The 19,254-nt window shown below is 37.4% G+C and overlaps 2 protein-coding genes across 2 annotated transcripts; one reads left to right on the plus strand and one right to left on the minus strand.

Moving 5' to 3' along the window:
* Positions 1–4,761: 4,761 nt before the first annotated feature.
* adora3a.1 (adenosine A3 receptor a.1) lies at positions 4,762–11,274 on the minus strand. The gene is made up of 2 exons (XM_016285841.1): positions 10,943–11,274; positions 4,762–5,425 (listed from the first exon to the last, which is right to left on the minus strand). The coding sequence occupies exons 1-2, from the start codon at positions 11,272–11,274 to the stop codon at positions 4,762–4,764; spliced, it is 996 nt and encodes a 331-aa protein (XP_016141327.1).
* Positions 11,275–16,442: 5,168 nt separating this feature from the next.
* LOC107595403 (adenosine receptor A3-like) lies at positions 16,443–18,802 on the plus strand. The gene is made up of 2 exons (XM_016285792.1): positions 16,443–16,906; positions 17,828–18,802. Exons 1-2 carry the CDS (start codon positions 16,449–16,451, stop codon positions 18,507–18,509), a joined length of 1,140 nt encoding a protein of 379 aa, XP_016141278.1. The 5' UTR covers positions 16,443–16,448; the 3' UTR covers positions 18,510–18,802.
* The last annotated feature ends 452 nt before the right edge of the window (positions 18,803–19,254 follow it).

Raw genomic sequence — 19,254 nt, forward strand, 5'->3', positions numbered from 1 at the left:
TGAGGGCTCTCTGACCCTCCCATAGACAGCAAGGTAACTACCACGTTCAAGGTCCAGAAAAGTACCAAGATGATCGACAAAGTAGTCCGTGTGACATCAGTGGTTCAACTGTAAAGTTACGAAGCTACGAGAATACTTTTTTGTGCAAAGAAAACAAAAATAACGACTTTATTCCACATTTTCGTCTCTACTGCGTCACTTGTGGATGCGCGTTCACGTCAGTATCATCACGCGAGCGTGTGGCGGCGCTGACCCAGATCTGGCGTGATGACGTCAAAAAAATTAAGCTTTAGCGTTAGTTCTGGCAGGTCACGTGAGTCAAGCTTGCATCAGCTGATTCTCAGCTGATCACATCTACCTATAGGAATACGACACCTATCGCGGCATTCCTATATAAGCTGTATTCAGTATTATTCAGCAGCTTTTCAGCTTGCTTCGGAGCAAATTACCCTCCTCCATCCCCAGCTCCACCTTTCGCCACAGTCAGGACTTAGCTTTCTGATATTCCTTGCTAATCAGACTCCTTTATCTTGAATAAAGTGTTACACTTAAATATCATTGAGTACATTAATGATATCTGCCTTGTTCTGTTCTGTTAACCCTGGGGGGGTTATTATTGCTGCTCTCCCTGCTCATTCATGACAGGCTGCATGGATGGGCAGGGAGGTTTTTTGCCCAGAACAGAACCATACCGCCAAACCAAACTTTATGCTAAGTATCTATCATTTTGACGATAGTGGTCCTGACAGAAGTATTCTCGTAGCTTCGTAACTTTACAGTTGAACCACTGATGTCGCACGGACTACTTTGTCGATCATCTTGGTACTTTTCTGGACCTTGAACGTGGTAGTTACCTTGCTGTCTATGGGAGGGTCAGAGAGCCCTCAGATTTTGATGACGAAGATGAACGAAGGTCTTACGGGTTTGGAACAACACAAGGGTGAGTAATTAATGACTTTAACTTGCATTTAATGTGCTTTCTATGGACATAAAATCACTTTTGTAAATTTCTTATGATGCGGAAATCTTAATGTCTTTGACCCATATACTGTATGCATAATGATGAATAAATAAATCATTTTTAAATAAATAATAATTTTTAGATCAATAAATGTAAATTTTTAGATAAATGATAATTTTATAAATTAAAATAAATAAAGAAAGCCTTTTAATGTAATTTTGAATACATTTTCTTTCTTTCATCCCTGTGCAGATTCGGTGAAGAATCGACATCTACGGCATGTTTGTTTCTGTCCCTAAAGCTGAGGTAGTAGATTGAATAGTTGTGGAGTATAAAACCTCCCTTTGAGATAACTATACAATCTACTGTCTTTCTTACGGAGGCAGATTAACCAGCTGTCTACTGAAGAAACTGCGTGAAACACTTGAAATGATGTTTTAAGCTACTTCAGTTGTCCTCATTTATAGCCTATATCTTCTCCATTCTGAAGCGGTGCTCCTGAACCTGCAGATCTGTGTGTCTCCACAAGCTGAGGTAGTAGGTTGTATAGTTTGTGGGAAGGATCTCATCCTATTCAGGTGATAACTATACAGTCTATTGCCTTCCTTGAGAGACACAATGAACGAGAGTAAAAACACATCATTATAAACAACGAGAGACAGAGTGACTGGAGTATCTTTAACCGGTCTACTTGTAAATGTTAAAAGTAAAATTGGTCAATAAAAAACTAGTATTAGTAAAATATCATACTGTTTTTATTATAGTTGTTATCATTCTTAGTTTATTCTGCACTGTTACTTTCATTTTTTTTCAATTTTATTTTGCTACTATATTTTATTTTGCAACACTGCTATTTTATTTGTTAAAATTATTCGTTTTTATTTTAAAATTCAGAATGTGTTACTGTATCGGCAATGCAGTTTTGGTCATCCTGATGAAGCACGTTAAAATGATTGTCTTTGATTTATATATATATATATATATATATATATATATATATATATATACACATTCACCCTCTAAAACTAGCACTCTCTATTCTATTTCTATTGTTTTCTTTTTATTTATTTATTTATAAAAAAAGGACCCTCTAACACTAGTGTTGCCTATTCTTTTCTATTCTATCTATTTATTTTTTATTTATTTGCATGTACCACGTTACACTGGGACTTGTCACAGCACTTACATATTACTGCCCTTGTTGGTTTGATTGCTTCTTTTGTTCTCTTTTTTTTAAGTCGATTTGGTTAAAAGTGTATGCTAAATGATTAAATGTAAATGTTCAATTTAAAGGTGACATATCATGAAAATCTGACTTTTCCAGGTTGTAAGTGCTATAATCAGGTCCCCGGTGCATCTACCAACCAAGGAAACGTGAAAAAGATTAACCCAGTAACTTTGTTTTGGGAAGCTTTTTTCTGCAAGCGTCTGAGAAAACGAGCGCGTCTGATTTCACACCCTTGGTGACGTGTCAAAGGGATCTCATTATAATATTACCGCCCCTTAATCTGTAAACTTCCACTCAAGGCACAGAGTTGCCAAGTTCCGCGTATTATACGTGACTTTGGGCTTCTTTTTTTGTAAAGTTGCATGAAAAAATCCCGGGTCGTGATTTTTTAGGCTTATTTTAAAAATTATGGTTACTTGTTAGGAAAACCTAACAACCTAACCTAACGTTTCTTCATTTATGTTCACTGTATTCTCCAATGCATTGGTTGACACTCTGTCTGCTCACAGTTAATAGCCAACCAGTGCAATAATATAAGTGCTGCAGCTTCATTTGCCAAATATTCCTCATTCTTATTCAATGAAGGATTGAAGAAAAATCACGTTCAAAAAGAAATGGTGTGACGCTGTAATCCAAGCGATGATAGTAGTAGATGTGGAGGAGTGGGATGGGATGACTTTTTTCCTTTATAAGGTAGCCTAATTTTAAATTTTTACAATGTTTTTGTAATGTATTAATTATCACGGGCTGTAAAAAAAAAACACAAAAAAAACAAGTAGGCCTATACTAATACTAAGAGTAGATTTGGTTCGAATAGCCAATATTTTAGTAGGCTATAAATATGTGGCTATGTTACAGCTCCCCTTTGAAGCTCTTGTGTTTTTCTCCTTTTGCATCTCTCCAATCCTATTCTGCTCACTGGTGATTGGAGAAGAGTTCTGTTCCTGCTTTGTTGCAGTTTGCTGATTTTTGTAAAATAACTTATGTTTTTGCTTTTCAGATAAAAGGGTAGTTTCAGTTTAATATGTTGTGGGCTCATTTATTGGTAATAAATAATTGATAATAAATAATATTGATGATAATAAATTATCAAAAAATATTGGGCTTGTTTTTGAAGCTGCGGTTGCTTATTTGTCTCGCCAGAGTTGGCAACAGTGTCAAGGCGCCATCATTTTGATTTCGCAAACGACAACGGTGTACTAGCTCTAATGCCATGGTGAAAGTTTGAGCAGAACATGCTAACTGTTCTGTCTTTGGCTGCAGAGACGAGCACAGAACACTATTTACAGTCCCAGCCTCCGAGGAGACATGAGAGCAGTGGATTTATTTACTGTAAATTGCTGCTGCCACACAGATCTAAAATAAACAAGCGATTTATTTCCCAGCTGTTTACCTTCACAGACATAACCAAATCTTTTTTGTAACTTGTGTGTTTTTAATGTAAACTTAGTTTAGTACTCACATGCTGTGACAGCCGCTTTCTGTGCGTGTGCTTCGGATGTGTGCGCTCAGAAAACCGTATATCAGAAGTTTAAACTCATATGGTTTAAAACGCATGATTTCAGCGTGATAAACATGATAATCAGAACCAAAACAGATGTTTTTTAGCAGGTACAAGCTGTAATGTCGCAGCTCTATTCTGGAAAAGGGGGCGGGGAGGAGCAGCTCATTTGCATTTAAAGAGACACGCCCGAAAAACAGCGTGTTTCTGCTTCCACTCAAAATAGGCATTTTCAAAATGATATAATAAATGATCTGTGGAGTATTTTGAGCTGAAACTTCACAGACACATTCTGGGGACACCAGAGACTTATATTACATATTGTAAAAAGGGGCATAATATGTCACCTTTAAATAAAGGGTGACTTTTTGAGTGACTTATTCTAAAAAGAATATTATGAACATTGCTTAGGTATTATGAAAGTCACAAATAACATTTCATATATGTACTTCATAATGAAGCTTTATTATTATTATTTTAAACAACTTGTTTTGTACATCACCGCAGGTTCATATTTGTAATATTGTACAGACATTTTATAGTGCACTAAACTACACATACATGTGCAGTATTATACACATTCAGCCAGACACCTCATACAGTTACTCAGTTAAGTACCAAAGACTATAGATATATACTTGAAAGGGACTTTGTTAACTACAGTTACTCTCAGACTTTGACTGTGGTGTTTTGAGGCGCCCTACTGGCAGAACCGTGTAACTGCTACCTGAAGTAAGATTTGGAAGGTTAGGTTTAGTCTGAAAAAAAGTGATGTTAAATATACACACACACACACACACACACACACACACACACACACACACACATATATATATATTTCTGTCATGACAATTCTCGGAGGGATTGGCATGGTAATGTACATGACAATGTTAATGTATTTGGTCTTGGCGGAAAGTATGTGTGCATTGAATTTATTTAATACACAAGTTTCACAATTTGAGTTGAATTACTGAAATAAATGAACTTTTCCATGACCTAATTTATTAAGATACACCTATATATATATATATAATGTTTCTTTAGTCTGTATTTATTGTACTATGGAGTCAGTCATGTCCTGGCTCCCCCCTGTGGACTGATTTTCACATGAACTCGTCCATCATGGTTATCAGCGGTATTACTAGCAGGAATCCTGCTGCTGTTTGTATCTGCCTGCTGCTGTTGACCAATCACCCTCCTCCAAATCTTCCCGTACTCCCGCTTTATCTTAGGGATTTTGAAGGCGTACACTACAGGGTTTACCATCGAGTTGGCATGAGAGAGGAGAATGCCAAAGTACAAAGCAATGGGCGGTACATGTATACTCTGGTTATAGTATGTGATGGATTGTATCGTGTGTAACGGCAGCCAGCAAACAATAAAAAGAGCCAAGACTAAAACCAGAGAGGTAGCCAGTTTGTGCTCCTTTTGTTTATATGAACTGGTTTCAGCTGACATACCTGCTCTTCCACTTCTAATTTTTAAAAAGATGTAGCAATACAAAGCGATCATGACTGCCAACGGAGGAAGAAAACAGCCCTCAAAGATGAAGTGGATCAGGTATGTAATGGGAATGACAACAATGAACTGACAGTCTATGGAGGTGGAGTTGTAACGTGTCAGTGCGTCATTGTTGTACCATCCAAACATGGGTAAGAAGCCCAGAACAGATGCCAGAATCCAGCACATAGCGGCGAGGAACCATGAGCGCTTCTTAGTGACTGTAGACTTGTACCTGTAGAGCAAAGAAGAGCATCAAAATCAATTTTGCCCAATATTTCTTAAAAACGAACATTGCGCTGAATGTTGCAAATGTCATTTTGCATTAGGATCTGAAAATGCTTCTATTTCATATTATAATAAATAATTAAAAATATTTCTATAAATATATTATACTAATAATATACTATTTAAAAATGTATTTAAATATTTTTCATTACAAGTAAAGAAATTGTATAAAAAGTCTTTAGCTTCAAAGCAAGACAATCTGCACAAAGGAATTGACATGATCAAACTGCTTTATTTAATCATTTATTTGATTATTTGATCTAAAGATAGCAGAGAATCTTAAATAATATTTCTTCTTAATTTCACATTTTCAAAATTCTAAAACTTTCCCTTTCCAGGTTTAAATGAAGAAAATTCCATATCTCCAATGTTGTTTAAATTTTTTGAATGTGTCACCTCTCCAACAAAATATAACATAACATAACATAACATAAATGAGCAATATCACAGGAATAGCCGTGAGATATGTACGGAAGTTCTAAGCGGCCATGCATTATTAATCATTTTATACAAGTTCAGTAAAGCAATAAGTGACTTACATTTTAGACATAATATTGCTTGTTTTTGTTTTTCAGTGATTCACTCATTAGCACAGTCAAATGCTTTGTTTCTGAAAGAATCAGTCGTTTGAATGAATCGGTTGAATCTTAATGACTCACTCATTAACAGTCACTTGCTGCCACCTACTGGCGGTTTTAAAATAATTTTAAATAACAGTATTCTGCGTTTTATGTTAAAAACAAAACATTATTTATTCATCTGTACAATAAATATCACATACTTTAAGACTTTTACTCAAGTAATAATCTAAACGGTGACTTCAACTTCTACCAAAGTAATTTTCTGGTAGGATATCTGTACTTTTACTTGAGTATGGCTTTCAGGTTCTTTATACACCACTGATTAAAAGCAGTGTTGTGTAGTAGGGTATTATAAGAGAGTGATTGACTTAGCGAGTGTGATTACCTGCATCTGACACAGCATTTATTCTTCAGCTCAATCTCATATTCACAATAAAACATTAGTTTGAATGTACGCTGAGGAAATATCTTTGTCGTACTATCCTTTCATCTATTCAGAGTGATTTCCAATGACAGCGCTGCTCAGTACATTTGTTGGCTGCGTCTTAATGTGTTGTTGAAAGTAGAAATGACTTCCTTGTTTACCACCGCATTTCACTGTCTCTTTCAACATAAAAGTCTTCACTGCTGACTCGTAAAAACCATATACTGTAAAAAAAGACAGACGACACACATTCACTATCTTCCACTGAAGAAAAATGAAGCCGCCCATTTCCCAATAGGGCGCTGACATCTTGTGCTGATTCGGAACCTGAGTTTGCACAGTAGCGAGTGAAGTGGAGCCGTGTCCCGCCCACACTCCCGCAGAGTCGATCGCAAGGACACTCCCCTGACCACTCCAATTTTTGCCTGCTGATAGCTGTACAAGGGGCTTGTTAAAATGAAGATAAATACAACTCCAAGTGTAATTGAATTATTTTCTCTTGTCTGACGTCCCATTACATGGAGAGGGCGGGTTTATGACCTATACTGGGACAAAGACAATAGAATACCCAAGACGTGCTACTCGAATAGTTTTGAATGGGGAGAAATGCAACGCTCAATATGGCTACTCTATCAAAGGAAGCCCCTCCTCCTAAATAAAAGAGCCAATCTCTTTTTTTTTAAAGAGCCAATAAGCTTATTCTAATGTTATTTGAGCAAAAGAAACAACATTTATGAGACAGCTATTGTCATTCACTGGTGATTTCAAATATGAAATTTAATTGCAAGCTTGGCGAACAGTTTTGGAGAATTTGATGTTTCCCCATTCAAAGAGATGGGAGCTGCACTTGCATGACTGAGAGGCATTTCAAAGATGCCTTAAAGGGGTCATGAACTGAGAAACCAAACTTGCCTTGATCTTTTGACATATAAGAGATCATTTTACTATAAAAATGTCCTGTAAGTTTCAGAACTCAAAACTTAGTCGTTACTCTAAAAACAGCTTATATTGAAGGCAGTCTGCCAAAACGACAGCTTTTGGAATGTTCTACTCTATGAGGTATTAGTGTGGATAAGCACTGCCTCCGCAGAAGAAAATCGGCATCACTGCCTGTTTAGCCCCGAGAGAGACACGAACGCACTGGTCTATGCAGAAACCAAATGATAAAGATGGCTCTGAAGAAAACTAGATTCTGTGCAGAGCCAAGTTGTGAAAAAAAACAAAAACGGTATTTGCATTGCCTTCCCTCTGATTCCAACGTTAGGAAAGAGTGCATGAACTTTATTTTTAATGAAGATCCAGAACACATCAGTAAGAACTCTGTCTATTGTTCACTTCATTTTACAGCGGATTCGTTTACAAACAAGGCACAATTCGACACAGGATTTTCAAAAAGATTGAAACTAAAAGATGACGCTGTGCAGACTATATTGGATCTGACAGTAATGTCGCAACACAAGTGCAACCGTTTTCATTACATCGTCATATTGCTTTGTCTCTTCTGACAGATCGTTTGATATGAGTAGTTATGCGTTTTTAACCTAAATCACAGCAGTGTCCATCTGTGAAGGATGTAGGCTGTCAAACATACACAACTTTTACGGTGCGTTCCAAACAGGATATATCACCCTCTGAAGGGTACTTCGGAGTGAAAAAAATCATGGCCACCATATTGAAGGGTCGTTCCAAAACGAAGTGCTCAAACCTGGCCATTTCATAGGGCCCTTCGGAACGAAGGATTTCCAAGGGTACAACTGATGGTGATCCTTTGTGCTGATTCTTTCCATGATGATGGGGCCTCTGTGTGGGCACTGGATGATGACGCAGAAGGGCACTTCAAGAAACAGTTGTTTGGTCCCCTACACCCTTCAAAACTCTCACTCCGGAGGGTAAACCCTTTGAAGGGATTTAGCGAATAGGGATGAGCCCTTCTGATTGGAACGGAGGGTTAGTCAATCATAGCAGTGGTCGTTTACTTCCGAGTCTACAATCTGCCACGCCTATTCAAACAGAGCGTTCTGATTAGGGGGTCGAAAACAGGACAGAAAATATCCTATTACTTCTAAACCCCAGACCCTGAGAGAACTGTACAAAATAAAAAACAGAGGCAGTTCATGATTCCTTTAAAGGGACTTTGACTGGGACCAGTCACCTAGGGGCAATCGAAACGTTTTGGCTTAACTTTTCAGCGCTTGTGAGGCACACTTTTTAAAAACAGTCTCTTGCCGCGTCTAATGGCAAAATAATGTAACTAAAATCATCATCACAAACACACACACACACAGTTTCCCAAAACTAAATACTATTAGTAAATACTACTATTATTTATATAAAATATTATTTATTGAATAACAATATTTAATAAACAACAACAACTGCTATGGGATCAAATTCCTGCCAAATGTATTGCAGTCACGGATAAAAAATAGCAAGTGTGAAACCAAATTTTAAAAACGCAAGTAAAAATATCTTGCACAAAATTAAAAAATGAAAGTTTTCAGAATAGCAAACAATGGTCACGGATCGAAAAATAATACGCGTAAATCAAAAGTTTTATAATGCATTTAAAAAAAATAAGCATGAACGAAAACTTTAAACATTTAAAATCATATTGCACAAAACTGAAATATCAATGCAAAATTATCCGACTTATACACAAAATCATGTTTTCCTTGGTTATATTTCTCTGTTTTTTGTGCTCTGTTCTACTCATATTTTACATTTTTGTTTGCTTATGCTGTTTGTCCCTTCGCTCTTGTTTCCATGTTCTGCACTTGCTTTTCCAAATGTTGTGGTTAGAGTTTCACGTAAATCAGGGCGGGTTTAAGCGTCATTATTGGTCCATTAGTCAGGGGCGTTACTAGGGTTGGGAGAAATAAGGGGAGTAGCCCAGTAAAAAAAGAAAAGAAAAAGAATTTTAAAAAAATGATCTTCAATAACTTTTATTTCATACTAAGTAACATTCAAATCCGTTAACATATTTATTGACATATCACTTACTGATGTAAAACTATAATTTGGAGTATTTCTTTATTGCACAATGCCCATTTCTTAATATTATCAACCTATTATATTATTAACTTAAAATGTGTTTTAATATCACTATTAATAATATTGATATAATAATTTAATTTCAATATTAATATCGGTCGTTAAATGCAATATATTTAAACTGTACCTGTAGTATACTTGCAATAGTTTGACTTGTTTTTTCCGACTTTTAGTTCAATATAAAAAAAAATGTGGACTGGAACGCAGCCATGGGGGGGCTTCTCAATACTCAAATTGATGCTTCCTCATATTCTCGCTCCTCCGTCCTCGAGCCTGTGACCTGGAATCCGATCGAACTCAGCCATCTTGAAGGACATAAAAATGACGCTATATTGATGTGTGCATGCCCAGTAGCTGCAGCTGTATCCCTTCTAGCCTTAACCCATCTCAATTCTCTAATTGCACCGTGAGGAGGCGAGGAACGAGGAGTGAGGAGACTTCCAGAGGAGCTATGAGCGAGGATACACACGTGTATGCTATGCGGAAGTCTTTTTTGGCAACAAACCTGATGCACATACAAATTCTCCTCACCCTTCACATCTGTCGTGATCATTTTAATTTACATTTTACCTTTGCAGTTTAAATAAACCATACATGTCATATATTTCAACAGGGCATCTTGCTTTATTAATAGTTATTATAAATGTCTTAAATAACAAACTTTAAAAACATAAGGGCAGATCCCTTATTCCCAGATTCCCTCATATCCTAAGGGCTAAGACACGAGGAAAGGAAACGAGGATGCACAAATAAGAAATGAGAAGCACCCAATCTGCACAAGAGCTGGCATGATCAATGAGCTTTATTTGATTTTTTATCTATAGGTAGTACAGAATAAATATTTCGCTTTTGCTTTCAACAAACTTGACACGCATTAAAGGGGTCATATGATGCGATTTCCAGTTTTCCTTTCTCTTTGGAGTGTTACAAGCTGATTGTGCATAGATAAGATCCCTGAAGTTGCAAAGACTAAAGTCTCAAAACCAAAGAGATATTCTTTATCAAAGTTAAGACTCTGCCACGCCCCCCTAAAACGGCTCGTTCTAACACGCCCCCACATATCTACCTCACTATGTGGAAATATTTGCATAATGCACCCAAATGCATCACCGTGTGCTTGCGGTGTTCGGCCATTCACAATGCACTGGGTCAGCTGGCCAATCAGAGCAGACTGCGCTTGTCGGAAGGAGGGACTTTGTAGAAAACGAAGCGTTTGAGAGAGGCGGGGCATAGAGGACCTACAATAATGTACAGTATTTGAAAAATAATGTGTTTTTTGAACATTAAAGCATGTCAACATATTCTGTTACACCAAATACACAAAATAATGATCTTTAAAAAAGCATCATATGACCCCTTTAAAGCCCATTGCTCATGTCATTTCAAAGCCCTCTGGAGGCCGACTCACCTGAAAGGGATGCAAACCCGCAGACATCGGTCCACAGCAATAGCCAGGAGGGTGAGCACTGACGCTTGCAGCGGCACGATGAGAAAACAACTGATGAAGAGACAGGCATGGAAAGGGATTTTGATGTGGATGTCCACAGTCACAGCCAGAGGAATTGCCACGGCCCCAACCAGGAAATCAGCCACCGCCAGAGACACGATCAAGCAGAAAGTGGGTTTGTTCAGGGCTCCACTTCTCCACACGGCCCAGATCACCAACATATTGCCCAGACAGCATCCCACTGCAATGAGCACTTCAAGAGAGACGTAAATGAATCCTCCACCTGATACCATTGTGATTACTGGACTGGAAGCCTCTGTGTGAATACTAGACTGAAAGTTGCTATAACAGGCAGAGAGGAAATAGAGAGGCTATTTTTCTCACTACCAAGAAAAAAAAGGCCTTCACACCTTCAGACCTCTTCCGGAGGAGGATCATTTAGTGGTTTTAGAATGCGAGTTACAGAAACAATTGGCTAATACTTACTTCATAATGAAGCATTACACTCATAATATACTGAACACATACACACACACACACACACACACACACACACACATAATTTAAATACAGAAATACATTGCCATTTTGAATATTGCATTGCCATTTTGCATATTGCAATTTAAACTGAATTTCGCTACCTATATATATTTTTTTATTTTATGGATAAAAATAACGTCAATGGTCTAATGTAATTAGGCCTAAATAATAATACCGGAATAAAAAAAGAAAGAAAAACTGTAAAAGAACAAGGGTTTGTTTTTTGTAATCAATTTGCACAGTTTGAGAATAAGAATAAAAGGCATACGATTAAGAGTGAATGTGTGCATAAAAAGCCAAAATTTTTATTTATCATGTCACATTCAGTTATGAATTAGCCTACATGAATCACATAGATGATTCATTCTAGATTTTTAATTCAAAACAGTCAAATTTGAGAGAAAAAAAAAAAAGTGGGGTAGGCTAGTTTGCATATAACAGGATATTACTGTTGGTCTTTCTAACAATTGTATCGAAAAACAGATATTAGATACTAATACCTGCTGAATTTTTGACCATTACCGCCCACTCCCGCAAAGATTCTAATACTGTATATTTTCGTGCAACGCCAATATGTGGGGTATTGAAATCACTTTTAAATGAGTGGTCAGTGTTCCCTTTCACTTTCGATTTCATGATCACGCAGACTCTGTGTAAAGGGAGCACATCTTAGGAGATCAGACATGTCAAAGAGCTCAGGATCTGTTTAGCAGCAAATCCTCCAGCATGGTCTTATCAAATCTGACTCAGGCAGCTTGTGTTGGATGCAGGGTTGCCAGTTCCGCTTTTTTCCATGGAAATGGGCTACTTTTAAACTGTTGCCATGGGTTGATTTTCCACCGTGGGTTAAAAGTTTGAAATACTGCATAAATTACATTTGACTGAAATGCTTGTAGCCTATTTAAATATTTGACTTTCTACCTATGATAAAACTCCGCTAGATGTCTTTTGAAGGAGGACCACTGGTAGGAAGCCTACTGTGTTTATGATCAATGTACTTAACAGTGACTGTAAAAGATATTTTAGGTATGAAACATACGTACATATTTTGAGTTTTGATATTCAGGATATGGTCATTATGCTACTTTGCGCAGTTTTTGACTGGCATGGGCTAGTTTTGTCACGCAGACCTGGCAACCCTGGCTGTATGGAGCAGAACAGACACTTTCAGTTTAGTGTAGCTACGTTTTCCATCTGAATTTTTATTTCTATAAAAAATACAAATGACAGAGAGGGCAGTGCCACGGTGGGCAAATAATGTAATCGGTGTAAACAGTCCCTGCGTTCCATTCAGGCCCGTAGCCATCAATGAGGTCACCGAGGTTTGGACCTCTAAATTGTTCATGTTCAAAAATAAAATTTGTTCTCTGAATGACTAGTTTGCTGTTTAAAACTCCTCATAGGAGTGTCTGCAAGTTTAGACAGTTTGCAAGAATGTTTAGCGCTCGTAGTATGAAAATGATCGCTGCGAGACACTGGCGGAGTGAATGGGTCTCGAGAAAGTTGTGAGCGAGGGCGCGAGCGCAGCCTCCGTGTTGCCAGATCCAACTATTATAGGCGTTTTTGGACTGTCTTTTTCACAGTTTTTCTTTTATCAGTGATATCTTAATCTTGTTTTTTTTCCAAAGATTTGAAATAATTTCGGGGTTTTTTTCGTTTTTTATTTGTTTTATAGCAATATCTGGCAACACTGCATCGCCTACACTTAAACTGACAGTAATTATTGCTGACAGGATACCAAATTTGGCAAGGCAAATGCAAATGCAAAAAAAATTTCAAAATTAATGATAATCTGCCAGAAACATTATCAATGCTGCCAAAATCAGTAGCATTTAAAGGTCCCCTGAAATGCTTAGAAACACACAGCATTGCTCTATGTGTTGACGTCATTTTAACTGAAACAGGAAGACAGGGCGGGACATATAAGCAGCCCTGCCCCTTTTTAAAATAGCCAATAGCGTTCGTTTATATCACAGCTTGGGCTAGAGCCGTTCAGAGCCGTTGAGCTCCGTAAAGCCGCATTTGACAGAGTATGCCAGCCACAATCTCATCCATGTTGCTATAAAATATAGCATTCTGTGTAGAATTCAAATAGCTCCGATACATTTTGTGGTCTGGCCGACTCGCGCATGTGATCCGCTCTGTGCTATCATGTCTCTGGACTGGAGCAGAGTGTGTGTTGGCGGTTAGCGTGACACAAGACTTATTTTTTTCCTCAATGGAAAGCATATTTACACTGTTTGAATCATTCCCTGTCCCCTATATAGTATAGCCCATTCACTGTACAGAAAATACTAATTCTGTGGACAAGTGACCGATTTCAGCCACGGCTTCAGCTTCTATTTTATAGTGTAGGGGGTGGGCGCTTCGGATTCTAGAGAGCATTTGATTGGACAGAAAGTTTGATGAGAAGCTGAAGTACGATGTGACGTCAAAAAAAAATCGTTGAGCTGTTTTGGCGGAAGTGACGAACTGCAAGCTTTGAATGCTTATATCTTCTAAATGCGCATTTTGTCACTGTTTTGGAGCACACTGCCTTATAGATAACCTTAAGACTGACATATTGATACTAACACCCAAAAAAACTTTAATTTTGATTTCATGGGGATTTTAACACCAGTACAAGGATCTGTAGAACAAGTAGGTTACAGAATAAAATGGAATAGCCTTCTCAAACATTAACCATGAAGAAGTCTATGCTATTTAATTCAGTAGCCTATAGTAGCTAAAGGGGTCATATGATGCTGCTAAAAAGAACATTATGTTGTGTATTTGGTGTAATGCAATGTGTTTATGCGGTTTAAGGTTAAACAAACACATTATTTTCCATATAATGTACATTATTGTTGCTCCTCTATGCACCGCCTTTCTGAAACGCGTCGATTTTTACAAAGCTCATCATTCTGAAAAGTGAAGGGTGCTCTGATTGGCCAGCTATCCAGTCCATTGTGATTGGCTGAATACCTCAAGCGTGTGACGGAAATGTTACGCCTCTCACCATACTGTGATGCCGTGTCGGCATGACAAGACAAAAGCCAATAAAACCCATTATAAACGAGGCATTTGTTGCATTCAGTGGGGACATAATTACTGATTATAATAACTTATACTGTCTTTTTACACGTTGCGTTGCATATCGCGCCTCGTAAACCCTAAAACCATGTCTGCATTTGTGATCGGAGAAACGACAAACAACAAGCGCTACTTTAAAACTCGCGTTTGAATCATCAGTGGCAAATTCTTTAAATATAAAAAACGTACTTACAGTCTGTGAGTCAGAAGCGCCAGACTGTCCTTGCAAAGTTGGAACTGCCCCACTTTATAGAAGCAGCCTTTGTACACAGACGCATTGTGGTCTACTCTCCCAGGATCAGGAAATAGTCCTCCATAAAATGCACTGAACACATCTGAATATGTGGGTTGAACTGTTCTGGAACAGTGTTGTAAATACAACTTACCCACTGATTTCTAGTTGTGTCCTCTTTTGGAAGGCCAAACAAAGTAGTTTTGCTTTCACAACAAAACACACAGCGTCACACACGGCGGGCTTGAGAACTGCACGGCCGGCGGGCTTGTGGCAACCAGATGTGACGACCCCGGGCTGGACTCCGCTTCTTCCACGGTGAAAGCCGATCCGGCAATCCACAGTGCGAACTTGATGTATTTCCTCAGCGACCAGCACGGATCAGCTCCAGACATGATGAAGCTGATATTGTCCTCTTTTGGAACGCCAAACAAAGTAGTTTCGCTTTCACAATGAAACACACAGCGTCTCGACGACATGGCGGCGGCAACAACAATACTACAGCGAGAATAAAAGTTACGCCTTCTTTCTTTGCATGAACATTTGGGCGGTGTTATGCAAATATTCCCACACAGTGACGTAGACATGTGGGGGCGTGTTAGAACGAGCCGTTTTAGGAAAGCGTGGACAAGTCTTAACTTTTATAAAGAATATCTCTTTGAGTTTGAGACTTTAGTCTTTGCAACTTTACAGATCTTCTTTATGCACCAAGAGCTTGTAACACTCCAAAGAGAAAGGAAAACTTGAAATTGCATCATATGACCCCTTTAAATTTTCACGAAGTTATGCTAAAAACATTAATAAAGAGCACTAGACAAAGTTATCCTCAATGATTATTAATGAAAACTATAGCAGTAATATGTATTGATAAAATTATCCACCCTAACCTAAAATACTAACAAATTTTGATACAAAAAATATAGTATCCCTCCAAAACAGAGAAAACATCTTTCACAAACATCTACATGTCTGTCCCTTTATAAGTGTTTATAGTGTATATAAGGAGTTGTATTTGTAGGAGTTATTGAAACAGGGATAAATTAAATGCGATCTGCGATGATGTCATGATTGTGTTATATTGTGGTCTATGGAGCTAACTGAAGTGTAAATATAGGTAAAAATCGAGGGGGCAAGGATTTGTCCTCATAAACTCCCATCATCCACTTCATGAAGTGGAATGCAGTTCAAAATGGCAGCGGGGATTCCCCCTGAGGGGAAGTGCTTACGGAAGTTTGCCAGTGCGTGTCTAAAAGTGGAATGCAATCCGTGAACGCTAAAGCCCTGCCCCCCACATTCTTTGATTTGATTGGCTATCTCAATCATTTTGACGTGGAGGAGTGCTAAATGTGACTGAAATTTAATTAAAGGTTAGTTCATTGAAAGTTTTTCAGTCATTATAAGTGGAAACTGTTATAGAGAATAATTTAATGTGTTGTTGCGGAGAAAAAAAAGTTAAAATCTTTCTTCTGAATGGTAGTATATCTTCTTAATTTTTAAATATAATTAAAAAATATTTTTTTATATATTTTTTTAAACATTTCTTTTTCAAATTTCTAAAACATTCTCTTTATTTCTTTTTAAATTTAGAGAAAAAAAACACTATATTTAAGTCACTCCAAAGTAATGATCTTGCAAAAAATGATTTGCTTATGTGTGAGCATGTTTGGTTCTGCATGTCAAGACAACTTCCTATTTAAACCACCACTACTTAAAGCAAGTTCCTGTAGAGCTCCAGTGCCTATTCTCGTCATGGCTGATGGTGAGAAGGTGATCTATACTTCCCTGGAAGTGCTCATCGCTGTAGGATGCTGCCTGGGGAACGTGCTGGTGATCTGGGCGGTGTGGTCTTGCCGTGCCTTGAGTCAGACCACGTTCTGTTTCGTCGTGTCTCTGGCGGTGGCTGATCTTCTGGTGGGAGCGGTGGCTGTGCCTCTCGCAGTGGTGGTTGATGGACGCTTGGAGACTAGTTTTTACTGCTGCCTCTTCATCAGCTGTGTGGTCATTGTGTTGACCCAGGCCTCCGTTCACTCCCTGCTGGCCATCGCTGTGGACCGATACCTGCGTGTTTATAACCCTCTCAGGTCTGAACATTTAATAGTCAAGCTTTTTTTGCAATGCATATTTGAAGACTTACTTGTGTGGTTGCCAAGTTGATCAAGCTTGCTGATAAGGAGGAAAGCAAATGTTTGCAGACCTTAGAGATGATCATGATACTGAGCAATATGCAACTTGAAACAAAAAACTTATTTAGGTCAACATGAAATCTAAATGACCCCATTTAAAATCTTATTGTACATTAAGAATGTATTTATTTCACAGAAAGGTTTTCATAATCTTCAATCAAACTATAACTTGCACTGCCTCTGAAAATGACACTTTACTTTTTAGTATGATCTTTAAGTATTGAAATGCCCACTTTTCATGACGCCATTGATTCCAAGTTTGGAGTCTGTAATTTGTTTAAAAATGTAATGCTAAATAATTTAAGAAATTATTCATTTTTTAAAAAGAAATTAATACTTTTATTCAGCAATGGATACATTAAACTGATTAAAAGTGACAGTAGAGACATTTACATTACAATGTTACAAAAGATTTCAATTTCAAACAAATTGAGTTCTTTTCAACTTTCAATTCATCAAAGAATCCTGAAAACAATAATGTATCAGTTTCTACAAAAATATGAAGCAGCACAACTGATTTCAGCTGAAAATTCACCTTTGATCAAGCAATCAATTACATTTGACAATATATTACGATAGAAAACAGTTATTTAAAATTGTAGTAATATTTCACAATATTAGCCTACTGTTTTTACTATACTTTTGATCAAATAAATGCAGCCTTGGTGAGCAGAAGAGACTTTTAAAGACATTAGAAAAAACCTTACCAAACCCCAAACTTTTAAAATGTAATGTACATATATAATAATAATAATAATTTTATTATTAACATTATACAAATATTGTTTATATTGTATTAATCAAATTTTTAATTTTCAGGTACAGAGGAGCAGTCAAAAAGAAGCACTTGTGGGCCGCGGTCACTGTATGTTGGCTCTCTGCTTTTATACTAGGTCTCATCCCCATGTTCGGATGGCACAACAAAAGCACCACAACAGCTGAAAACTCCACTATTACGTGTCATTTCATCATGGTTATAGACATGTCCTACATGGTCAACTTCAACTTCCTCGCTTGCATCCTTACACCCACCATCATCATGATGATCCTGTACTTGTTTCTCTTCAATATGATATCCAAACAACTGAGAAAAGGAGTCGGGCGCCCCGTGGAGTCCAGGTCGTTTTACTGTAAGGAGCGGAAACTGGCCAATTCTCTGGCTTTGGTTCTGGTTCTGTTTGTCGTTTGTTGGCTCCCGCTGCACATAATGAACGCGCTGGACTACTACACAAGTGCAGAAGTGCCCGTTGTCGCCTTTTACATTGGCATCCTCCTCTCTCATGCTAACTCCGCCGTTAACCCCATAGTGTACGCATTCAAGGTCCCTAAGATCAAGATGGCATATAAAAGCATCCTGATGAAGCTGACAAGCTCGGAGCAGAAGGGAGATCAGAGCAGCCAGACTTTGGATAACAACGTCAGCAGCAACTCGAACAGCACTGCCAGGTGCAGCATGAAAATAAAACCACAGGTCGTTCAGATCGCAAATCAGGACGGTTAGCATTAGTCTGCCATCACGTACAATAAGTACAATAAGTAAGCCAGGCTAGAAGTCAAAAGTTAAAAAAATTTATCCAGCAGTGAATTTGCATATGCCTAGCTTCTAAATTAGAATATTTTTATTGGAATAACATCCAAAATACACTGTAATTCTAGTGCTGTCATATTTGTACTAAACAAAAAAATTGTAAAACTGCACTGAGATACCTAAAAACAAAGACCAACTGTAGAATGAAGAGGCTGAACTGTTTTCCATAAATGTATTTATGATATGGTATATATATGTATACAAATTATTACTAAAATATCTGTAGGATATATATTTTTATACATTTATTTGTTTTGTGTTTCTTAACTTATGACAACTTGCCCCACTATAGTCAACATGTGTTTCAATGAACAGTGTATATATATATTTTTATCTGTATATATATATATTTTTTTTTAAATCTCACCAACAGTCTTGGCAATGAATAATGTAAATAAACTACTGTTAAAAGTCTGGGGTCAGTAAGACTATTTATTTAAAAGAAAGAAATTAATACTTTAATTCAGCAAGGATGTATTAAATTGAAGTGACAGTAAATACATTTAAATGTTACAAAAAATTGTATTTCGGATAAATTTTTAACTTTCTATTCATCAAAGAATCCTCAACTGCATCACAGTTTCCACAAAAATACTCAGCAGCACAACTGTTTTCAACATTGATAATAATCAGAAATGTTTCTTGATCAACAAATCAG

The sequence above is a fragment of the Sinocyclocheilus grahami genome, unplaced genomic scaffold, assembly GCF_001515645.1.
Source record: "Sinocyclocheilus grahami isolate Dianchi unplaced genomic scaffold, SAMN03320097.WGS_v1.1 scaffold202.1, whole genome shotgun sequence".
In the NCBI taxonomy this organism is placed as follows: domain Eukaryota; kingdom Metazoa; phylum Chordata; class Actinopteri; order Cypriniformes; family Cyprinidae; genus Sinocyclocheilus; species Sinocyclocheilus grahami.

Coding starts and splice junctions, on each gene's coding strand:
- adora3a.1 (XM_016285841.1), bottom strand. CDS start 11,274: ATGGTATCAGGTGGAGGATTCATTTACGTCTCTCTTGAAGTGCTCATT. Junction 5,426..10,942: donor CGGGTTTGCATCCCTTTCAG/GTGAGTCGGCCT, acceptor TTTGCTCTACAG/GTACAAGTCTACAGTCACTA.
- LOC107595403 (XM_016285792.1), top strand. CDS start 16,449: ATGATCTTGCAAAAAATGATTTGCTTATGTGTGAGCATGTTTGGTTCT. Junction 16,907..17,827: donor CGTGTTTATAACCCTCTCAG/GTCTGAACATTT, acceptor TTTAATTTTCAG/GTACAGAGGAGCAGTCAAAA.